The sequence below is a fragment of the Syzygium oleosum genome, unplaced genomic scaffold (genome assembly GCF_021117445.2).
Source record: "Syzygium oleosum isolate NSW1041296 unplaced genomic scaffold, Sole_v2.1 Sole_v2.48, whole genome shotgun sequence".
In the NCBI taxonomy this organism is placed as follows: Eukaryota; Viridiplantae; Streptophyta; class Magnoliopsida; order Myrtales; family Myrtaceae; genus Syzygium; species Syzygium oleosum.
This window is the reverse complement of record NW_026607532.1, coordinates 18,080-34,447: the sequence shown is the minus strand read 5'-3', so window position 1 is coordinate 34,447 and position 16,368 is coordinate 18,080. Positions and strand designations below refer to the sequence as shown.

Genomic DNA, 16,368 nt, shown 5'->3' with positions numbered 1-16,368 from the left:
TTCCGTCAATGTGAACCATTAAAAATCTACCTACTTGGACGCTAGAAAGTAAATAGGGTCGATATGGCGCCGGCGTGGCTTAAGTGAAATAAAAAAGGAGTTATTTTAGCTAAATAAACATTCAACAGAACCTTGACGGAGGTTAAATGTGTCACATAGGTACAAGTTTGGGATTTTTAATGTAAAAAAAAAGTTCAGGATAAATGTGTCAGTGCGGGCATAATTTGAAGTTTTTTGTGACTTTTTCCGAGCTTGAATCCCTATTCAATTAATTTTGTGATATACTAATTATATTCATAATAGCATATTCTTCAGTCCATGTCCAAGAAACATACAAAAGGAAGCTATACACATTATAGTTACTTACTAATTATGAGTGCCGGATTAATTATGATATGATACAAGAAAATGAGAAAGATAAGAAAGATAATGAAACTGAAGGGGATGTGAAAGTCGATTTAACAAGAAGATGAAAACAAAAGGTGTGGGGATGGTGTGCACGTGTATGTTCGATTGTGTTATTGTCCAGTTACTACTAAATATATATAAAAACCCCTGTCTTCTCTTCCGCCAGCTCCACTGAGAGTCCACTCCACTCAACACACAGCTGCAGCTGACTGAGACTCAAGACAACCATTGCAGTGCACTGGAACAAGAGATTACACCAACAAAAACATCTCTCTCTCTCTCTCTCTCTCAAAGCATGAAGGGTGAAGAGTTCTTGGAAAGAGTTTCAACCGACAGAACAGTCGAACAGGTCTCGTAGCTCTGGATCCTGTCTGTTCTAAGTTTTGCCAACTTTCTTGCTGATGGATACGTTGTTGGTGTGCGGCTGCATGCCGCCATTTCCAAATCATTTCGTTTTGGTGGTTTCTGTTCCCACATTGCCGGATTTTCCAGTTGTTTCGGTGTTTTGAGTCTGTGAAGATATAGTTTTCTCTGTTTCGTTTTGCGTGATGGGCTGCTAGTTGCTGAGTTTCTCTTTCCATTATTAAGAATTTGGAGTGCTTTCCTGGGTTTTACGCTATAGTTGCTTTGTCTGTTCTTTCATAAGCAATGAACTTCTAGTTTTTCTTTTTTGCCTCTGTTATGTTTTTTTTTTCCTTAACTTGTTTTTAGTATCAGCTTCGATGGCATTTGTAATTACAAGGAAATTAGACATCTTTCTCTCTTTACGCATGACTTCTGTCTTTTCTTCGGAACTTCTTTGCAAGTGCATAGTTCAGGACACAGCAAGCACCTTCCTTTTCACGCGGTAAAGTAGAAGTTTAAAGTTAGTTTTGGACGCCGCAAAAAATTGCAATGATGGGACTCATATTGAATCACTGCAGGCAATTATGGCCGTAAAGAAGGGCGCGTATCTTTTGAAGTGCGAGGGAATGAGAAGGGCCAGAGTCTGCCCTTTCAGGATTTCTGTGGTAGGTCAAGTACTAGAAGAGCAACTAGAAAGATGGATCTTCCGACTATGGAATAATGTGGGGATTGATATTTGCTTTAATATACTGTCCAACCTAGTTGATAGAGTTGTTCTAATACGTTAAGTCATTTTCCAAGGAGAGATATCCATCATGTGAAGACCAAACCTTGGTAATCTTCATTCTTTATGTTTCTAGGCAGAACTGCATGACTCATATGACGGGCTATATGATGGTGTTAAGCAATTCCATGGCTAGATATCTCTAGGGCAGTGCAATCATTTAACAGGGACATGCATAATTTGTAATTGACAAAACTTGAAAAAGAAGAAAGAACCCCAGACTAAAGAACTGTTCAAGCGTGGTTGCAGTGGATAATCCCTGGAAATTGCATCTCTATTCATGTTCTTTTCTCCTATTTCTGTACTGATGCCATACTTAAAGGAAGATCCGAAGTGATGTTTGAGCATTGTGGCATTTTTATATTCAACAGGAACTTTTTTGATACTCATTCATTTTATTTGAGTGTCGTCGGCTTTATTCTAGATCTTGGAACGGAAGCATGTGAGAGTTGCTAGGGTGGTCGATGGTCATCGGCTCATTGGAAGCCTTCCATCTCTAGTTGTCGTGCATTGGATTCCACTATACATAATCCACTTCTTTGCTAGGACCAATGTATTCTTATTTGTCTTAAATCAGGTACATTTTACTCCTCTGTAGAAGTTGCCAATGGATGTTCACAAGGAAGTACTCTTCCATTTGTTTTGTACACCCCTGTAACATCATTATCAAAGAAAGTCCATTCATTCCGCAACTTCAAGTCATCTTGTTTTGAAAAAAGGGCACCTGATCTTTTGTTCCCGTGCTTTGATGCTTATTGTTGTGCTTGACAATCGTTTTTATGTTAGAATGTTGCCTCCGAGGCCAACTCTCTCTTTTACTTCTATTTAGTGGTACATATTTGTTCTCCATAGAAGTAATACATTGCTAGGTAGGTTGGCTTTCTTGAGAAGGACTCTTCTGCTTATTCTTCAGTTAAGTGGATAAAAATTTCCCCTCTTGTGACTTGTTAAGGAAAACTAACCATGCGTGTTTTGTTTCAGGATGAGAAGTTTTTGATTTGGTACTCAGGCCAAGAGGAAAAACAATTGAGACTAAGCTCAGTTACTGAAGTTATCCGTGGACAGAGGACTGTATGTGCTATTAGCATGCATCCGACTGCAAATTGGTTTCTTGATTCAAGTAAATATCTTTCAGCGCTCCTTCTGTTTTACTAAAAAGAATTTTCTTTACAAGGTAAATTTTCAGAAGCAACTTCAACCAGATAGGGAGGCACAGTCATTTTCTCTCATCTATGCTGATGGTAAACGCTCAATTGATCTGGTAAAGTTTAATGTGTACTCAATATGTCCTTGAATGTGGAATCTTCTCAAACTTTCTGTACTGTACTTATTTTTTCACTTTTTTACTAGACTCAAGGATTTCTATTATTCATCTTGCAATTCTGGTTTTGCAATAGAATTACTCAAGGAAGAGAAGGGCTTCAATTATTCTTCGCTCCTTTCTCTTTTGTGTAGATATGCAAGGATCACGTACAGGCTGACTCTTGGTATCTGGGCTTGAAAACCATTATATCTAAATGCCACCATTCAAGACCATTTGCGAGTTTCAGGAGCCCGAGTGGTGTTCAAACTTGTGCCAACAGTCCGGCAGGTTTTATGCGGAGAAAGTACAACCTAGGACTTCTTGAAGATACAGCAGGATTTTGCCAGGTTAAAAAAGTTATTCCTTGAGATTATTGTGTAAATACTGTTCTAAGTAATATATGTACATTCTCATATATTAAGCCAATTTTACCATGTCGTTGGTGTTGCTGAAACATGTTCACACCAGGTTCCTTCCTCTGTTAAAAAAATAGTTTCTGCTTACACTGTGAGGTTTTGTTTCTATATATGTGTGGCATAGCCACATAGCAGATGATTACCTTTTGCTCTGCTTGGGTATTAACCTCGTTCTGTTAGTACTCTGCCATAACTAGTAAAAAGTTTTTGCTTGTGATTTCAATGAATAGGAGAAAGAAAGGCACAGGCAAATATACTTGGAATGCCAATAACTAGGCCTATATCTGTTTATTTGTTGAAAAGCCATCTGAATGTCCTTTGAAGTGAAAATAACTCCGAATTTTAGCGCAGCTGCCAGATTTTAAGTAATGGTCTATGTATTATTTCACTGCTACTATCTTGTTGATGTAAATCATGAATAAATTAGATAGGCGAACTCATCATACAAGTCAGCGGCTGAAGAAATTTTCCACCTTGGATGGCCTCTCTCACCATGATGTTGTAATCGAGAGGCTATTCAGCAATTGCAACTACCGAATAGTGAACTCGAGGGCTTTCTTTCCTTTGAAAAACTTTATTTTGGATTCAACATATGTATTTAGAGTTCATTATTCTCATTTGTTGCAAGCATTGAAGGTAGATCTTATTCTTTCTATATGCTATCTTGAAGGTGCGCAGCTTATGCGGGAGTCCTGCGTTATCACTTTCAAAAAGGTATTTCTCCGAAGGCTCCTCCAATTCTTCTGATAGCTTTTATTCATCAGAGTCAAGCACGTCGCAGGTCCATGATATCACATATTACAGCAATCCTGAGTTCTTGTCTGCTGAATCAAAGAATCTAAGTAAGTCAGAATCATCTTATGGTGGCAGAGATATTCAAAAGGACTTGCCTAGACAGTTTGCCTCACCTGATTACTGCTCTACTCATGTTGAACCCAATGAAAACCTGAAGGATATCTTCATCTGGGGTGAAGGAGCTGGAGGGGCACTCGGAGGAGTGGTTGATAAATCTGTCAACAACACTGAAATGCTAAGAAATTCCTTGTTCCCCAGATTGTTAGAATCTGCGATGATGTTGGATGTGGAGCAAATATCTTTAGGAGGAAAACATGCTGCCTTAGTTACTAAACAGGGGGAGGTATTTTGCTGGGGTGAGGCAAACAAGGGAAAGCTGGGACATAAGGTTAATATGGACGAGAGCTGTCCAAAACTAGTCGAGTCCTTATCCACAGTCCATGTAAAATCTGTTATTTCTGGTGAACATCAAACATGTGCTGTCACTCTATCCGGCGACTTTTATGCTTGGGGCGACTATAACATTGGTTCCAACTTAGCTGTTGAGGAGAGAAGTAGAAACCAATGGTTGCCATGTAAACTTTCAGGTCCTCCTGATGGTATTAAAGTATCATCTGTTTCTTGTGGAATATGGCACACTGCTGTTGTAACCACTTCAAGACAGTTGTATACATTTGGGGATGGGACATTTGGTGTTCTTGGCCATGGAGATCTTCGGAGTATCTCTCGGCCAAAAGAAGTCGAATCTCTCAGAGGCTCTCAAGTGAAATCTGTTGCATGTGGACATTGGCACACTGCTGCCATTGTGGAAATTGTGTCGGATCGTTTGTCATCAAGCGGTGTGAGTGGGAAGTTATTTACTTGGGGTGATGGGGATGGAGGGAGGCTTGGGCATGGTGATCAAGAGAAAAGGCTTCTTCCGACTTGCGTTGCAAAACTCATGGATCATGATTTCGTCCAAGTCTCTTGTGGACGAACATTTACTGTTGCACTTACCAAGTTGGGTAAGGTGCACACAGTAGGTAGTGGAATTCATGGGCAATTGGGGAATCCACGAGCCACGGACAAATCGATCATTGTCGTCGAAGGAAAGCTTAAGGATGAATTTGTCACGCAGATTGCAACAGGGTCATATCATACGGCCGTGTTGACATCTCGAGGAAGCATTTATGTTTGGGGAAAGGGTGCACATGGTCAGCTAGGATTAGGTGATACAGAAGATAGGGGCTCACCAACCTTAATCGAGGCCTTGCGCGACAGAACAGTCGAAAATATATCTTGTGGTTCAAATACGACAGCTGCTATTTGCATACATAAATTTGTCTCAATTGGTGACCAAACAGCTTGTAGTAGATGTGGAGTCCCTTTTGGGCTCACAAGGAGGAAGCACAACTGCTATAACTGTGGTTCATTGATCTGTCATACTTGCAGTAGCAATAAAGTCAAGAATGCATCTCTGGCACCGAACAGAAACAAGCCTTCACGAGTTTGTGATCCGTGCTTCGTCAAACTGCAAATAGCTACTTGTACTAATTTGGAGAAAGATAGTAAAAAACAGCTGTTGATCCCACATACTAGGTTCTCAGATGAAAAAGAAGCCCCTGCAAAACTTACTCCTAGACTGGGCCTAACTTTGCAAGGTAGGCGACCGTGTGCTAAAGTATCACAGTGCAGTGAAATGCAGAGTTTGCCTGATAAAATAGATGGACAGAAGGATTTAGATTTTATTCCATCCATGTTGACTAGAATGCCACAATGGGGACAAGTTTCTCGCCCTACTTGTTTTGAATGTTCTACGGAGCTTGCTCCTCTTCCCAAAATTCAAGCTCTCACCATTTCCCCAATTCATTCGCTAACTAGACCTCCGGAATCAAAGCTTTCTATTAACACTGCCATGAATACTCAGGAATTCATGCCTGAATCCGCTATGCTCACTGGAGAAATGCACAGATTGAAAAATCAGGTACTTGTTTCTCATACCCACTTCTGAAATTTACAGGTGGCTTCCTGGCATTGCTCTGGCCGTTTAATGTCCTGGAAATACACATCCACATGCACAAGAATACTTGGTTTCACTAGGATATCAATGATTTCATGAATAATGTCCATATAATATGCCTTGGAAAGGTGTTCAATTCTAAGGTTTTGGTGCTGGTCACTGGGCATCTATCTTTGCTCCATGGGTTAGTAATATGCTATTAAGGTAGATGCGTGTGGTAAATTTTTCATTCGCTCCTCTTATTGAGTTAACACTGAAAGATTACACATTGGCCAGTGGTCTTCTCTGCTCGCAAAGATAAGATGCGGCTGAAGGATAGCATACTGTAAACTGATTTCAGTTTCCGTGCATTAACATTGTGAATGATTGCTTTTGGAAAATAAAAAAAACAAAGAAAAGAATACATATATACATATATAGCTTGATGCTTATAATAACGAAAGGGAAATGTTAAAGGGTGCCCCAAGGGGATTTGTTATACACATTTCTATTTAAAGGATGTTACTGTCTTGAGATATGGTTTTGGTCAATTATCTTGGTGCATTAATATGCGCTTTTTCTATTTTAGTGGGGTCTCTATAAGTGCCTTAGAGATACTTGTTGACAAGACCCATATTGAAATAAACCAAATCGTTTCAATTATTTCTGTTTGTCCTCACGAAGGTACATTTTTCTATTGCACATTTGTCTTAAGCGTGTTTCCCATATGTATTTGTCTGAAAGTCAACTTCTATCCCCAGGCAGTCTCTCTTTGCAACTTCAATTACAGTTAAAATGTCTGCAATTGCAGTATTCTTCCCTCTGTTATGTAATGGAACCAAACCTACCCAAATAGTTACCAGGAAGAGTATTATACTAGTGTTCTTTTTAGCAGGCAAGGACTCTTGAAGTACAATGTTTGATCAGAAACCAGAAGATTAAAGAATGTCAAAGAGAACTTGAGGAAACACGATCTCTGGCGAGGGAAGAAGCTGCTAAATGTAAAGTAGCAAACGAAGTTATCAAAGCCTTGGCAGTGCAGGTGATTACTATCTACTTTCATTATGAATGAATGCATGCATGCTTCCAAATGCTTTCTTTTGTCACTCAACTCAACCAGATGAATTCTTTCTGCTTCCCGTCTATGTCAGTAAATTGCATTGTAGGGACTTTTAGAGCCAAATCAAATATTTTGGGACTTTTCCTTCAATGTGTCCAATCCATTCAAGAATGCTGAAAATTTTGACAGTTTTAGTATCCATCATGCATTAGCTTTCGATCTTCTCCAGTGGTGTGACGTGGCATCTACAGTGACCTCTTTGTCCATCTATTTTTTAACCTGTAACTTCTGCTTTGCTGCATCAAAATGATCGTCATCATGAAGACCACATAAGTGAGTAATAAAATCTCTGTATTAGTGTATTGCCTTATAGTTTTGGACATACCATGTCGGCTCTTGTTCAAACTAGCTCCATGGATGGAATACTGATTTGGCAATCACCGAGATTTAGGTGGTTCTTGGTAAGCTCATACAATGAGGAGAACATACATGTCGGTAGCCAGCCTTGTCGACTTCATAATTTTTTCCTAGAATAATGCATTCTCAGTCCTGGAAAATACCTGTTCTTATACCTTATGCTTGGGCCCGGAATAGCATCTTAATCCAGTTAAAATCCGCTCTGACAATCTGCCCTGGATTAAGAGTACATTTATGTTGTGGTTTTGAAAGGATACATTATGCTTTGTTGTATGTTTTGGAGCTTACCTTGTTGATTATTTATTAGGGTCTACAACCTAAGTTCAAGCATCCCGGTTGACTATTATCTTAACCTGTCTTTTAACCTGTCTTTTGATTGTTTGCTTGTACAAGTAGATTTTTTTTTCAACTGTGTATTTCCTACTTGCCTTTGTATTCCACTACTAAGCAGCAGTTTTTGTGGCTCCTTTCCTCGCAGCTCCATAAGTTGTCAACCAGAGCCTCTGTTGGGAGTGTGATAAAAGACGGTGTTGATGAGCAAATGCCTCAAAATGCACCATTCCTGGGAGAACTTAACGTTATGAAAGGCCAGCAGACTAATGATTCATGCGGCTCTCCTATTGCATTAACCGATGCATCGAAACCCCTGTATGAAAAAGATGAGTGGCGGGACGACTCGAAATTGGCCCATTCTCATCCTGCAAGAAAAGAAATGCGACCAAAGGTTGCTAAGGATATGGGGCTTGAATGGATAGAGCAATATGAGCTTGGTATATATCTTACCTTCACAATCTTGCCAAACGGACAAAAGGGGCTGAAACGAGTGAGGTTTAGGTACCATACTATCTGCCTGCAATGCTAGACTTATTTTCCAATCTATCCCATCTATTACTTTTTTTCCGTTGTGCATGTGTTTGAGCATGGATGTGTAGAGTACAAATTTGTTCTTGAACATCATCACAATCCATCAATACTTGATCAAATCGAGCCTAATCAATTGCAATCTCTATTTGAGTGGTCCAAATTCGCTCTAGGGAATATACATTAGACCAGGCCAAGTTAACAAGGAGACATGAGTTCAGTAATTTACAACCAGATCTACTGAGTTTATGAGATGAACATATCCAATTAATTCATACCATAACAAAGTGTTATTCGTTTTGGATTATTGAAATGTACACTCATATTTACTTTCATCTGTTCAAATGCATCATGAGCAAATGTTGCATACTGTTTTTGTAGCCGGAAGCACTTCTCGGAGAAGGAGGCAGAGCGATGGTGGGAGGAACACCAAGTTGCAGTGTACGAGAAATATGACCTTGAAGGATACACGAAATCAAGCCGCAAATAAACGAATCGCTCGTCTTAGTCAGCATTTAACCGTATATATCCTCCGTCAGTTCACTGGTCCGACCCTATTTGTGAACATTGGCACTATGTCAAGTAAGCCAGTTCATGTGGAAAAATTTTGCTGTAAATATGATTTTCCACCTTGTTCATATATATGAGGTGTCGCTTTTCATGTCATTGTGTGGTAGTCTCAGTAAGTTTTCCTTGTAATGTTTCAACTAGTCTTGACATAATGCCATCAGCCAAAAGTTCAAACAACAAAGAGAGAAAAGAAACGAGTAATCAGGCAAGTTTGCCAATGAGCACAGCAAGCTGGTATATGCCAAATCAACTACTCACTTTTTAGTGAGAATCAGCATGTGACAAAGATAAAATGGTTAAGCCCAATGGCCTTCTTGGATCAGATCACTGTTAAAGAGTAAAGACTCATGATTTTGGTCAGTGACATCATCATGTGTTGTTCATGCTTTTCTCAGACAAAAGTGATGTAGCGATGCCCAAGCAAAAGAGGGAGCATTAGGGAGCAAGAAGTGTGAATAAGGGCGTTCCATTAACATGAGTATGATCTGCATGTGACATTGATTAATTAAGTTGGTCTGCACAATCTGACATGTAAGCTTTTGTACTAAACCCATCATTGCCTTCTCTAATCTCTGCTTTTCAGCAACTCAGCCAACCAAAAATAGGAAGGAGGTTTAGAAAAAGAGAGGAAAAAAAAGAAGAAAACACTCCACATCAGTGAGCTCAGATTGAGCACTGTGTTATCATATATGTTTCGAATTTACATCTGAAACTGTATGTAACATGGTCCAAATCTCCTCAGAAACTCAACTAAATTTTTCGAAATAAAGGTATCCCATTGCATGCATGCTAATAATTAGTTGAAAACACGAGTCTATACTCTTGCGATCGACCATTGGCAAAAGTTGCAAGTGCAAGATGGCCCTCTGTAACACTCAGACTCATTAACAACAGCAAAGAAAAGGGATTCAATTCATTATTAAGGAGATCTTTAGGTCCCAAAGATCATCCCTCGATTCTGTTTGGGTTTTTTGGTGTGAAAAGAGAACATATCAAGCTACTTGCTCACAAGGGTTTTGCTTTTGCGGCACTCAGTTATTTAAATTATTCTTTAGACCTCCAAATGTATATGAACCTGTGGTTGTGTACGTACATTGGTATATATGTGTGAGCAAGGAAACAGGGGTGCTCTTTATCTACTTTAATCTGCATATTTTATTGGGAGATTAGTTGTTAATCATTTCTTTGGCTCCTCGCTTTACACTTTCGGAAATGTGAGTATAACGTAGGCGATGAAGAAGATTTTGGGCCACTCATACCCCGAAGATGCAAACCCTTTTTGAAATGGTCATGAACACATCTCCCAATGATGCAACACTCATTCGCTAATAGAAAACATAGACAAACCTGTCATTCTGCAACTTCAATGTGCTCTTCACATGTGGAAGCAACAGTGGATTGAAAAGTCAGCGAGATACTATGATCACTTATCACAAAACCTAAGAGCAGATCGGGAATTGAACATATTGCCGATCGGCAAGTGTCCGGAAATTGAGGTTATGTTGGCCCCGTTTGGTTCAGCTTTGGGAAGGGGCTTTCGGCCTCGAAAGCCCCTTCCCAAAATGCTGAACCGTTTGGTTCGGCTTTCCGGACTCGGAAAGCCGAAAGCCAGCATTTGGAATGCCATTGGAATGCTGAAAGCCCAAAGCTGGTCCGGACCAGCTTTGGGCTTTCAGCATTTGTGGAATGCTGAAGCCTATTTTTCCTTCCCAAATTGCCCTCACTCAAATTTCAATTTTCCGGTTTTGTCCTGTCACTGTTCATCTTCTTCACGTGGCCGGCGAGGGTGGTCGGCGAGGGCGGATCTGGCCGGCGAGGGGCCGGCGAGGTGGCTGACCTAGCGACGCTGCCGCCCGGGCTCGGGCGATCGCCTGTGCGCCGTCGCCTCCGGGTCGGCGGGGTCGCCTCGGAGTCGCTGCGACCCAGGCGGCGTCGCCGAGGTCGAACGACCCAGTGAGCTCCGCCCGGGTCGCGCGACTCCGGCGACCGCCGACCCAGCGACGGCGCCCGGGCGATCGCCCGACCCCAGCGGCCGTCGCCTAGGTTAGGCGACCTCGTCGGCCCCTCGCAGGGGCCTTCGCCGGCCAGATCCGCCCTCGCCGGCCCCTTGCTGGCCACCCTCGCCGGTGAAGAAGATGAATAGTAATAGGGGCAAAACCGGAATATTAAGAATAAAAATTGCCAAAGCCCTTTGCAAAAAAAAATTTACCAAACACTACTTAGGCCAAAGTAGCTTCACAAATTTTTTTTTACCAAACACCACTTGCATTTCCCCAAGTGGCTTTCACCTAAAGGTATTTGCATTCCCCCAAGTTGCATTTGAAAAGCCGAACCAAACGGGCCCGTTGTGTCGGACGAGGCCCTTTAGAATTGAATCATGTACAGAACCAATTAGTTAGAATAAGGATTTTTACTATTGGGGCACATGAATTTCATTAGACTTCAGTTTGTATTAATATTTTCCTATCAGGAAAAGTACCAAAAAAGTTCTAAACCTATTGCGTTTGTACTAATTCAGTTTTAAATCTTTCAATTGTGTCAATTGAGTCCTAAACATTTCGACGATTTGCCAATGTGGTCGATCCAGCCGAAAATCGTTGACGAGGACACCATGGCCAGTGCTGGCTTGGACAATTTTGTAGATTTATTTAAATTTTTCTAATTTTTTTATTACATTCTTTTCTTTTCTTTTCTTTTGTTTTCCCCCTAGTGTGGGCCGGCTAGGGTGGTGAGGTCACCGCCCGACCCTTGCCGGCTACAGGCGAGGTGTTGGGCCCTCATCCAAATCTAGGAGGGGGCCGCAACACTCTCGTCTGGTCTGGGCAAGGGCTACGATGCCCTCGTCGGCCAATAGGTGAGGATGTTGGCCCTCGCCTATGGCCGACAACTTGTTTGGTCTACAGTTGTAAAAAGAAAACAAAGAAAGGTAAGAAAAAAAATAATAAAAAATAAAATAAAATTCATAAAAATATTAAAAAATTATAAAAGTTGTCTGCGATATTGCTAGTTGTGCCACGTAAAATAGACAGTGTTCATATCAGCGATTTCTGGCTAAAATTGACCAGATGGACTATATCGGCAAATCATCAAAAGGTTTAATTAATAAAATTGAAAAATTTATGAATGAATTGATAAAAATTCAATAGATTTATGACTTTTTTGGCACGTTTTCTTTTTCCTACCACTTTCGCGGAAAAACATTCCATAAATAACTTGTGTTCCCACAAGAGCTATAATTTCCTCCCATGGCTGCCCCCCCATTGGTCCCTCATTCATCCGTCTTTTTTCCTTTTGAAATTACGAGAAAATTCTTCATTGTTTCAAATATCTTGATTGTCTATTTATTTAGATAAGCATTTAAGATTTTCATACAATACGAAGCTTAAACTTAAATAGCTAGGAAGCTAAAAAAAATTAAAGGAAAAATTTCAAACAAGAACCTGAAGTGCCCTTATTTGTGGTAAATGAGAAAAGGTAAATTACAAAAAACTTTCGTGAACTTTGAGAGTAGTATACTTTTGCCTTACTTTCAATCGATACACAATGCAACTTGAATTTTCATTACGACCATTAACCCTCAATTATATTTTCCGTCGGCATGTAAGATGCACTTGACCTTTAAGGTTGAAATATGTATCCTCGTCTCATTTTTTGAACGAAATCTCTCTTCTACCCTTAATTTGACAAAATAAATGAATAAAAAATGGAGAAAAATAAATTAACTGAAATATCAATATTAGAAAAACTAAATATCAATAAAAATTATATCAATAAATTAAAATTGTTTGAAATTGATGGATATGTTAATAGAACTAATAAAATATTTTAAGAAAAAGAGACACCATTAAGTAAACAGAAAAAGGCCTTAATAATAACAAAAATTGGATACTCATTATGTAATTTACAAATGGTTTATTAATGCAAAAGAATATTTGGTCAAAAAAATATTTAAAAAATCACCTTAAATTTCGGTTAATCATTTCCTTTTATAATTTTTTAAACTATTTCTATCAATCAATCATTGTTTACATTGATTAACCCTTTAAATAAGTAAAATGAGTAACCAATTTTCGTCAATAGACCTTTTTGTTATTGAGGCCTTTCACTCTTCATTTAATTTTTGTTAATGCTTTTTCTTAATGTATCTTAAATAGTTCTATTAGAGTGATAATAGTAATCGAGTTTCAACAAAAATTTCCTATTTAGTACTATTATTTAGACTTATTTTTCTATTATTAGCAATTTAGTTAATGTAATTTTCCCCTACTTTCTATTCTTTTTTTTTACAACAATTAAGGGTAAAATAGAGATTTCCTTCAAAATAGAAGATAAAAATATACTTTTACATATGAGATTTTATAGGGTCACTACCAACTGTTTTAAAAAGTTTAAGCCGATAAATAAAAACATGATTTAATATTTAAATATTTAAGATGTGTGCATTGTACATGCTAACGGAATTTGTTAATAACTGTAACAAAATGAGTATTCACAAGGATTTTGTGCAACAGTTGAAAATTCTTGTGCAAACATGTATTACCCCCAAAGTTCTTGAGAATTTTATGGAGTTTCCTATGAGAAAACATACATCGTTTTTCGGCCAATCACTTCTTTGAATTAGACCGAAAATTAATGTCAACATTTAAATCATCGCGAACTCCTTAATTACTAGCCTCATTACCGAAAGAGCAAGCACAAAAATCGAACATATCACAATGAAAGCTTAGAAATGGGGCAATACCTTACATTATGAGGGAGAGGACTTGAACTTGATAATGTCTAGCTACAAATACGACAAGCATATTCTTTGTCTTACGTATAAGGTGATCTATACACGAGAATTTCATTATAGGACGCCACTTCTTTCCTTCGCAGCAAGAAAGAGGAACTACTGTTTATGTTAAGATATAATATATACAGTGCCTAAGCGTAGGTTTGAGAGTGATTATGACGACCAAAACCCAGCGATCAGTAACGGTGAAGGCATTTCGCACGAGAACTCGACAAGAGGGAAAGGTACCAAAAGATTGATTGATGTAAAAGGAAAAGATGGTGGGGGGGACCCACTTACGCTTGGGCATCAGAAAGGGAAAAGCATGATAGAGGCTGCAAGAAATCCTGTCGTGCCACGTGGAGAGCCTCCCTTCACGTGGCAAAAGCAGGTCCCACATGCGATCTCGTGGACCCATGTATTAGGATTTTTTTTTTTGTAGTTTGCTAACAAGGTTCTTTTCCATGGGCAAAACTATTTCGCTAATACGGCCAGGCGAAGTGCAATTTAGATAGGAGAGTTATATACCCACTACAGAAATTCTCGAACGATGTCAAGCATGTGGAGAAAGTCTTTCATTTAAGGTTATTTCGTATAGCAATGTGGTACGAGCCACCGTGATATCGAGAAACAAAGATTTGACCTTTAGTAAAAAAAAAAAAAAAGGGCTTCTGAAAACAAGTATTAGTAATTATATAAGATCTTGATTTATAGCCATATACAAGCCATCGAACCCTTGACTTTTGACTTCCGAAAATTAACACATCATTCCAATTACTACCAATCCATTTGAAAGTTGGATTGACTGTTCTACAAGACTTCTTTTCGAGCTCACTTTTTGAAAATTTGTTCCACACTTAATTGATCGTTATTTATTTCGTATAACTATTTTTATGGGTTTTTTGAGGTATGATATAAGAAGTGACGTTAAGGTTAATCTCACATATTGTCTAGGCCGTCATGAGCATTTTATGAGTATAGCATGGAAGAGCTTCAGATATTGTTATGAAGTAGCTAGGGTTTCATTCTTAAAAGAATCGGATGGGGGGAAATGATTGGAATAGCTATACCCTCTACTCATTATCAAGAGTTTCACAATACTGCTGAATATTCGATTTAAGACATAAAGACACTGTTTACATGTACAAACCCGTGAAACACAGCTCCAATGATAGAAGTTGGGAACTCTCTATGTAAGTTAGCACGCTTACAACATGCTCGAATTTGTGACATCATGGAAGTTAGCGGGACTCCTTTATATCACCGGATTAGCATATTTAGTGGTTCTAATGTAGCTAATCAATAGTAAGTAGATAATTGTCATTAATTATGTAAAAAGTAGACAACATTTATTTCTTTCTTCGTTGATGTTTACAAATAAGAGTCTTGATTGGATTGATGTTGTTAGTATTTTGAGAGGTTCCAAAACGATAGATCCAGTGCAATAGGGAAGCTATATTAAAGAGGATTTTTCCCCTTCATCTAGAAAATGGGATGAACTATCAAATTGTCCTAATTCAAAAAATTCTCAATCTCTTTACCCTCTAGCTGCCACACCACCCATTGCTCTTGCCGCCATCAGAATAGTGCCGGTACCGCCCATGACGAAGGGTAAGGGCTGCATTACATTCCCCCCTAAAGCACCGTTGTCGCCCTCTCTCTCCTCTAATTGTAGAGCTTTGCTGCGAAGATGGACAATTGTCTAATCCTGTCAACGGAAGGAGAGAGTGTAACGACTTGACTCGATTTGCGTAGGTCAAGCTCTAAAATGAATACTTGGATGTGACCGTACAAAGTGGTGACCTTTTAAGTTAGGTATGAATCTTTGCTTATGAATAATAGTTGTGAAAGAAGTGCACATATTTCAAAATTAAGATGCAAAGGGTGGCTACCGTTGGATTATAGCCATTTTTGTTTGCTTTCAGTTTGATGTTACGCATTGTTTTTAACCCTAGGATATTAGTTTGCTGATGCGACATCCTCGCAAGAGTAATGCCAAATAGGGAAGACGGCAATCCAACTCGCCACATATATGGGATCTATACAAAGCATCCGTGGAAGCTCACTTTTATCTTTTTTGAACAGCTCTATTTGTGAGGAACATTGCCATTTTGGAGAATATCAATCAAACTTTCACATGGGAAACAGCACAAAACAGAAGGTTCTATATACTGATAGAAACTGAAAGTAGAGAGTAAAGAGAAACGTGGGGTAAGAGTAAGGGACGGGGACAGTTCTTCCACTGGAGCGCCGCCGCAAATTCCTTCACCTCGGTGCTGTCAAAACGTTTGATTCTCTTTTTCGGGTCTTGAGTTCTTTGTCCAAGTCATTTGTTGGTGGTCTCTAAGCTAACTTTTGCATGAAATAAAGGTCAGATTGCAACGTCGCACTTGGTTATGACAACGTGGAATAACACAGAATCCAAGAAAGGACAAGAATGAAGTATGGCATATAATTGGGTAGTGTCTGTGCAGAGAGAGAGAGAGAGAGAGTTAGGCTTGACAAGAAAGATAATGAGAATCAGTGAATATAGGGCAATAGTATAGTAATGTAATGATAAAATAAGAATAAAATAAAATAGAACAAACGAAAAGAAAAAGCAAAGCAGGGGGTGGCAACCTCCCCCCTTCACTTTTTCTCTTTCTTTTTGTCTTCTTAAC

The 16,368-nt window shown here is 39.1% G+C and overlaps 1 protein-coding gene across 2 annotated transcripts; it reads left to right on the top strand.

The window, feature by feature from the left end:
* Positions 1-596: 596 nt before the first annotated feature.
* Positions 597-9,033, top strand: LOC115692041 (PH, RCC1 and FYVE domains-containing protein 1). 2 transcript variants are annotated; one of them, XM_030618790.2, is made up of 9 exons: positions 597-757; positions 1,332-1,418; positions 2,519-2,608; positions 2,712-2,798; positions 2,993-3,187; positions 3,927-6,014; positions 6,925-7,071; positions 7,985-8,340; positions 8,749-9,033. In XM_030618790.2, exons 1-9 carry the CDS (start codon positions 704-706, stop codon positions 8,855-8,857), a joined length of 3,213 nt encoding a protein of 1,070 aa, XP_030474650.2. In that variant the 5' UTR covers positions 597-703; the 3' UTR covers positions 8,858-9,033. The 2 variants fall into 2 exon arrangements, with proteins under 2 accessions (XP_030474650.2, XP_030474649.2); XM_030618789.2 differs by having other exon boundaries at positions 6,922-7,071.
* The last annotated feature ends 7,335 nt before the right edge of the window (positions 9,034-16,368 follow it).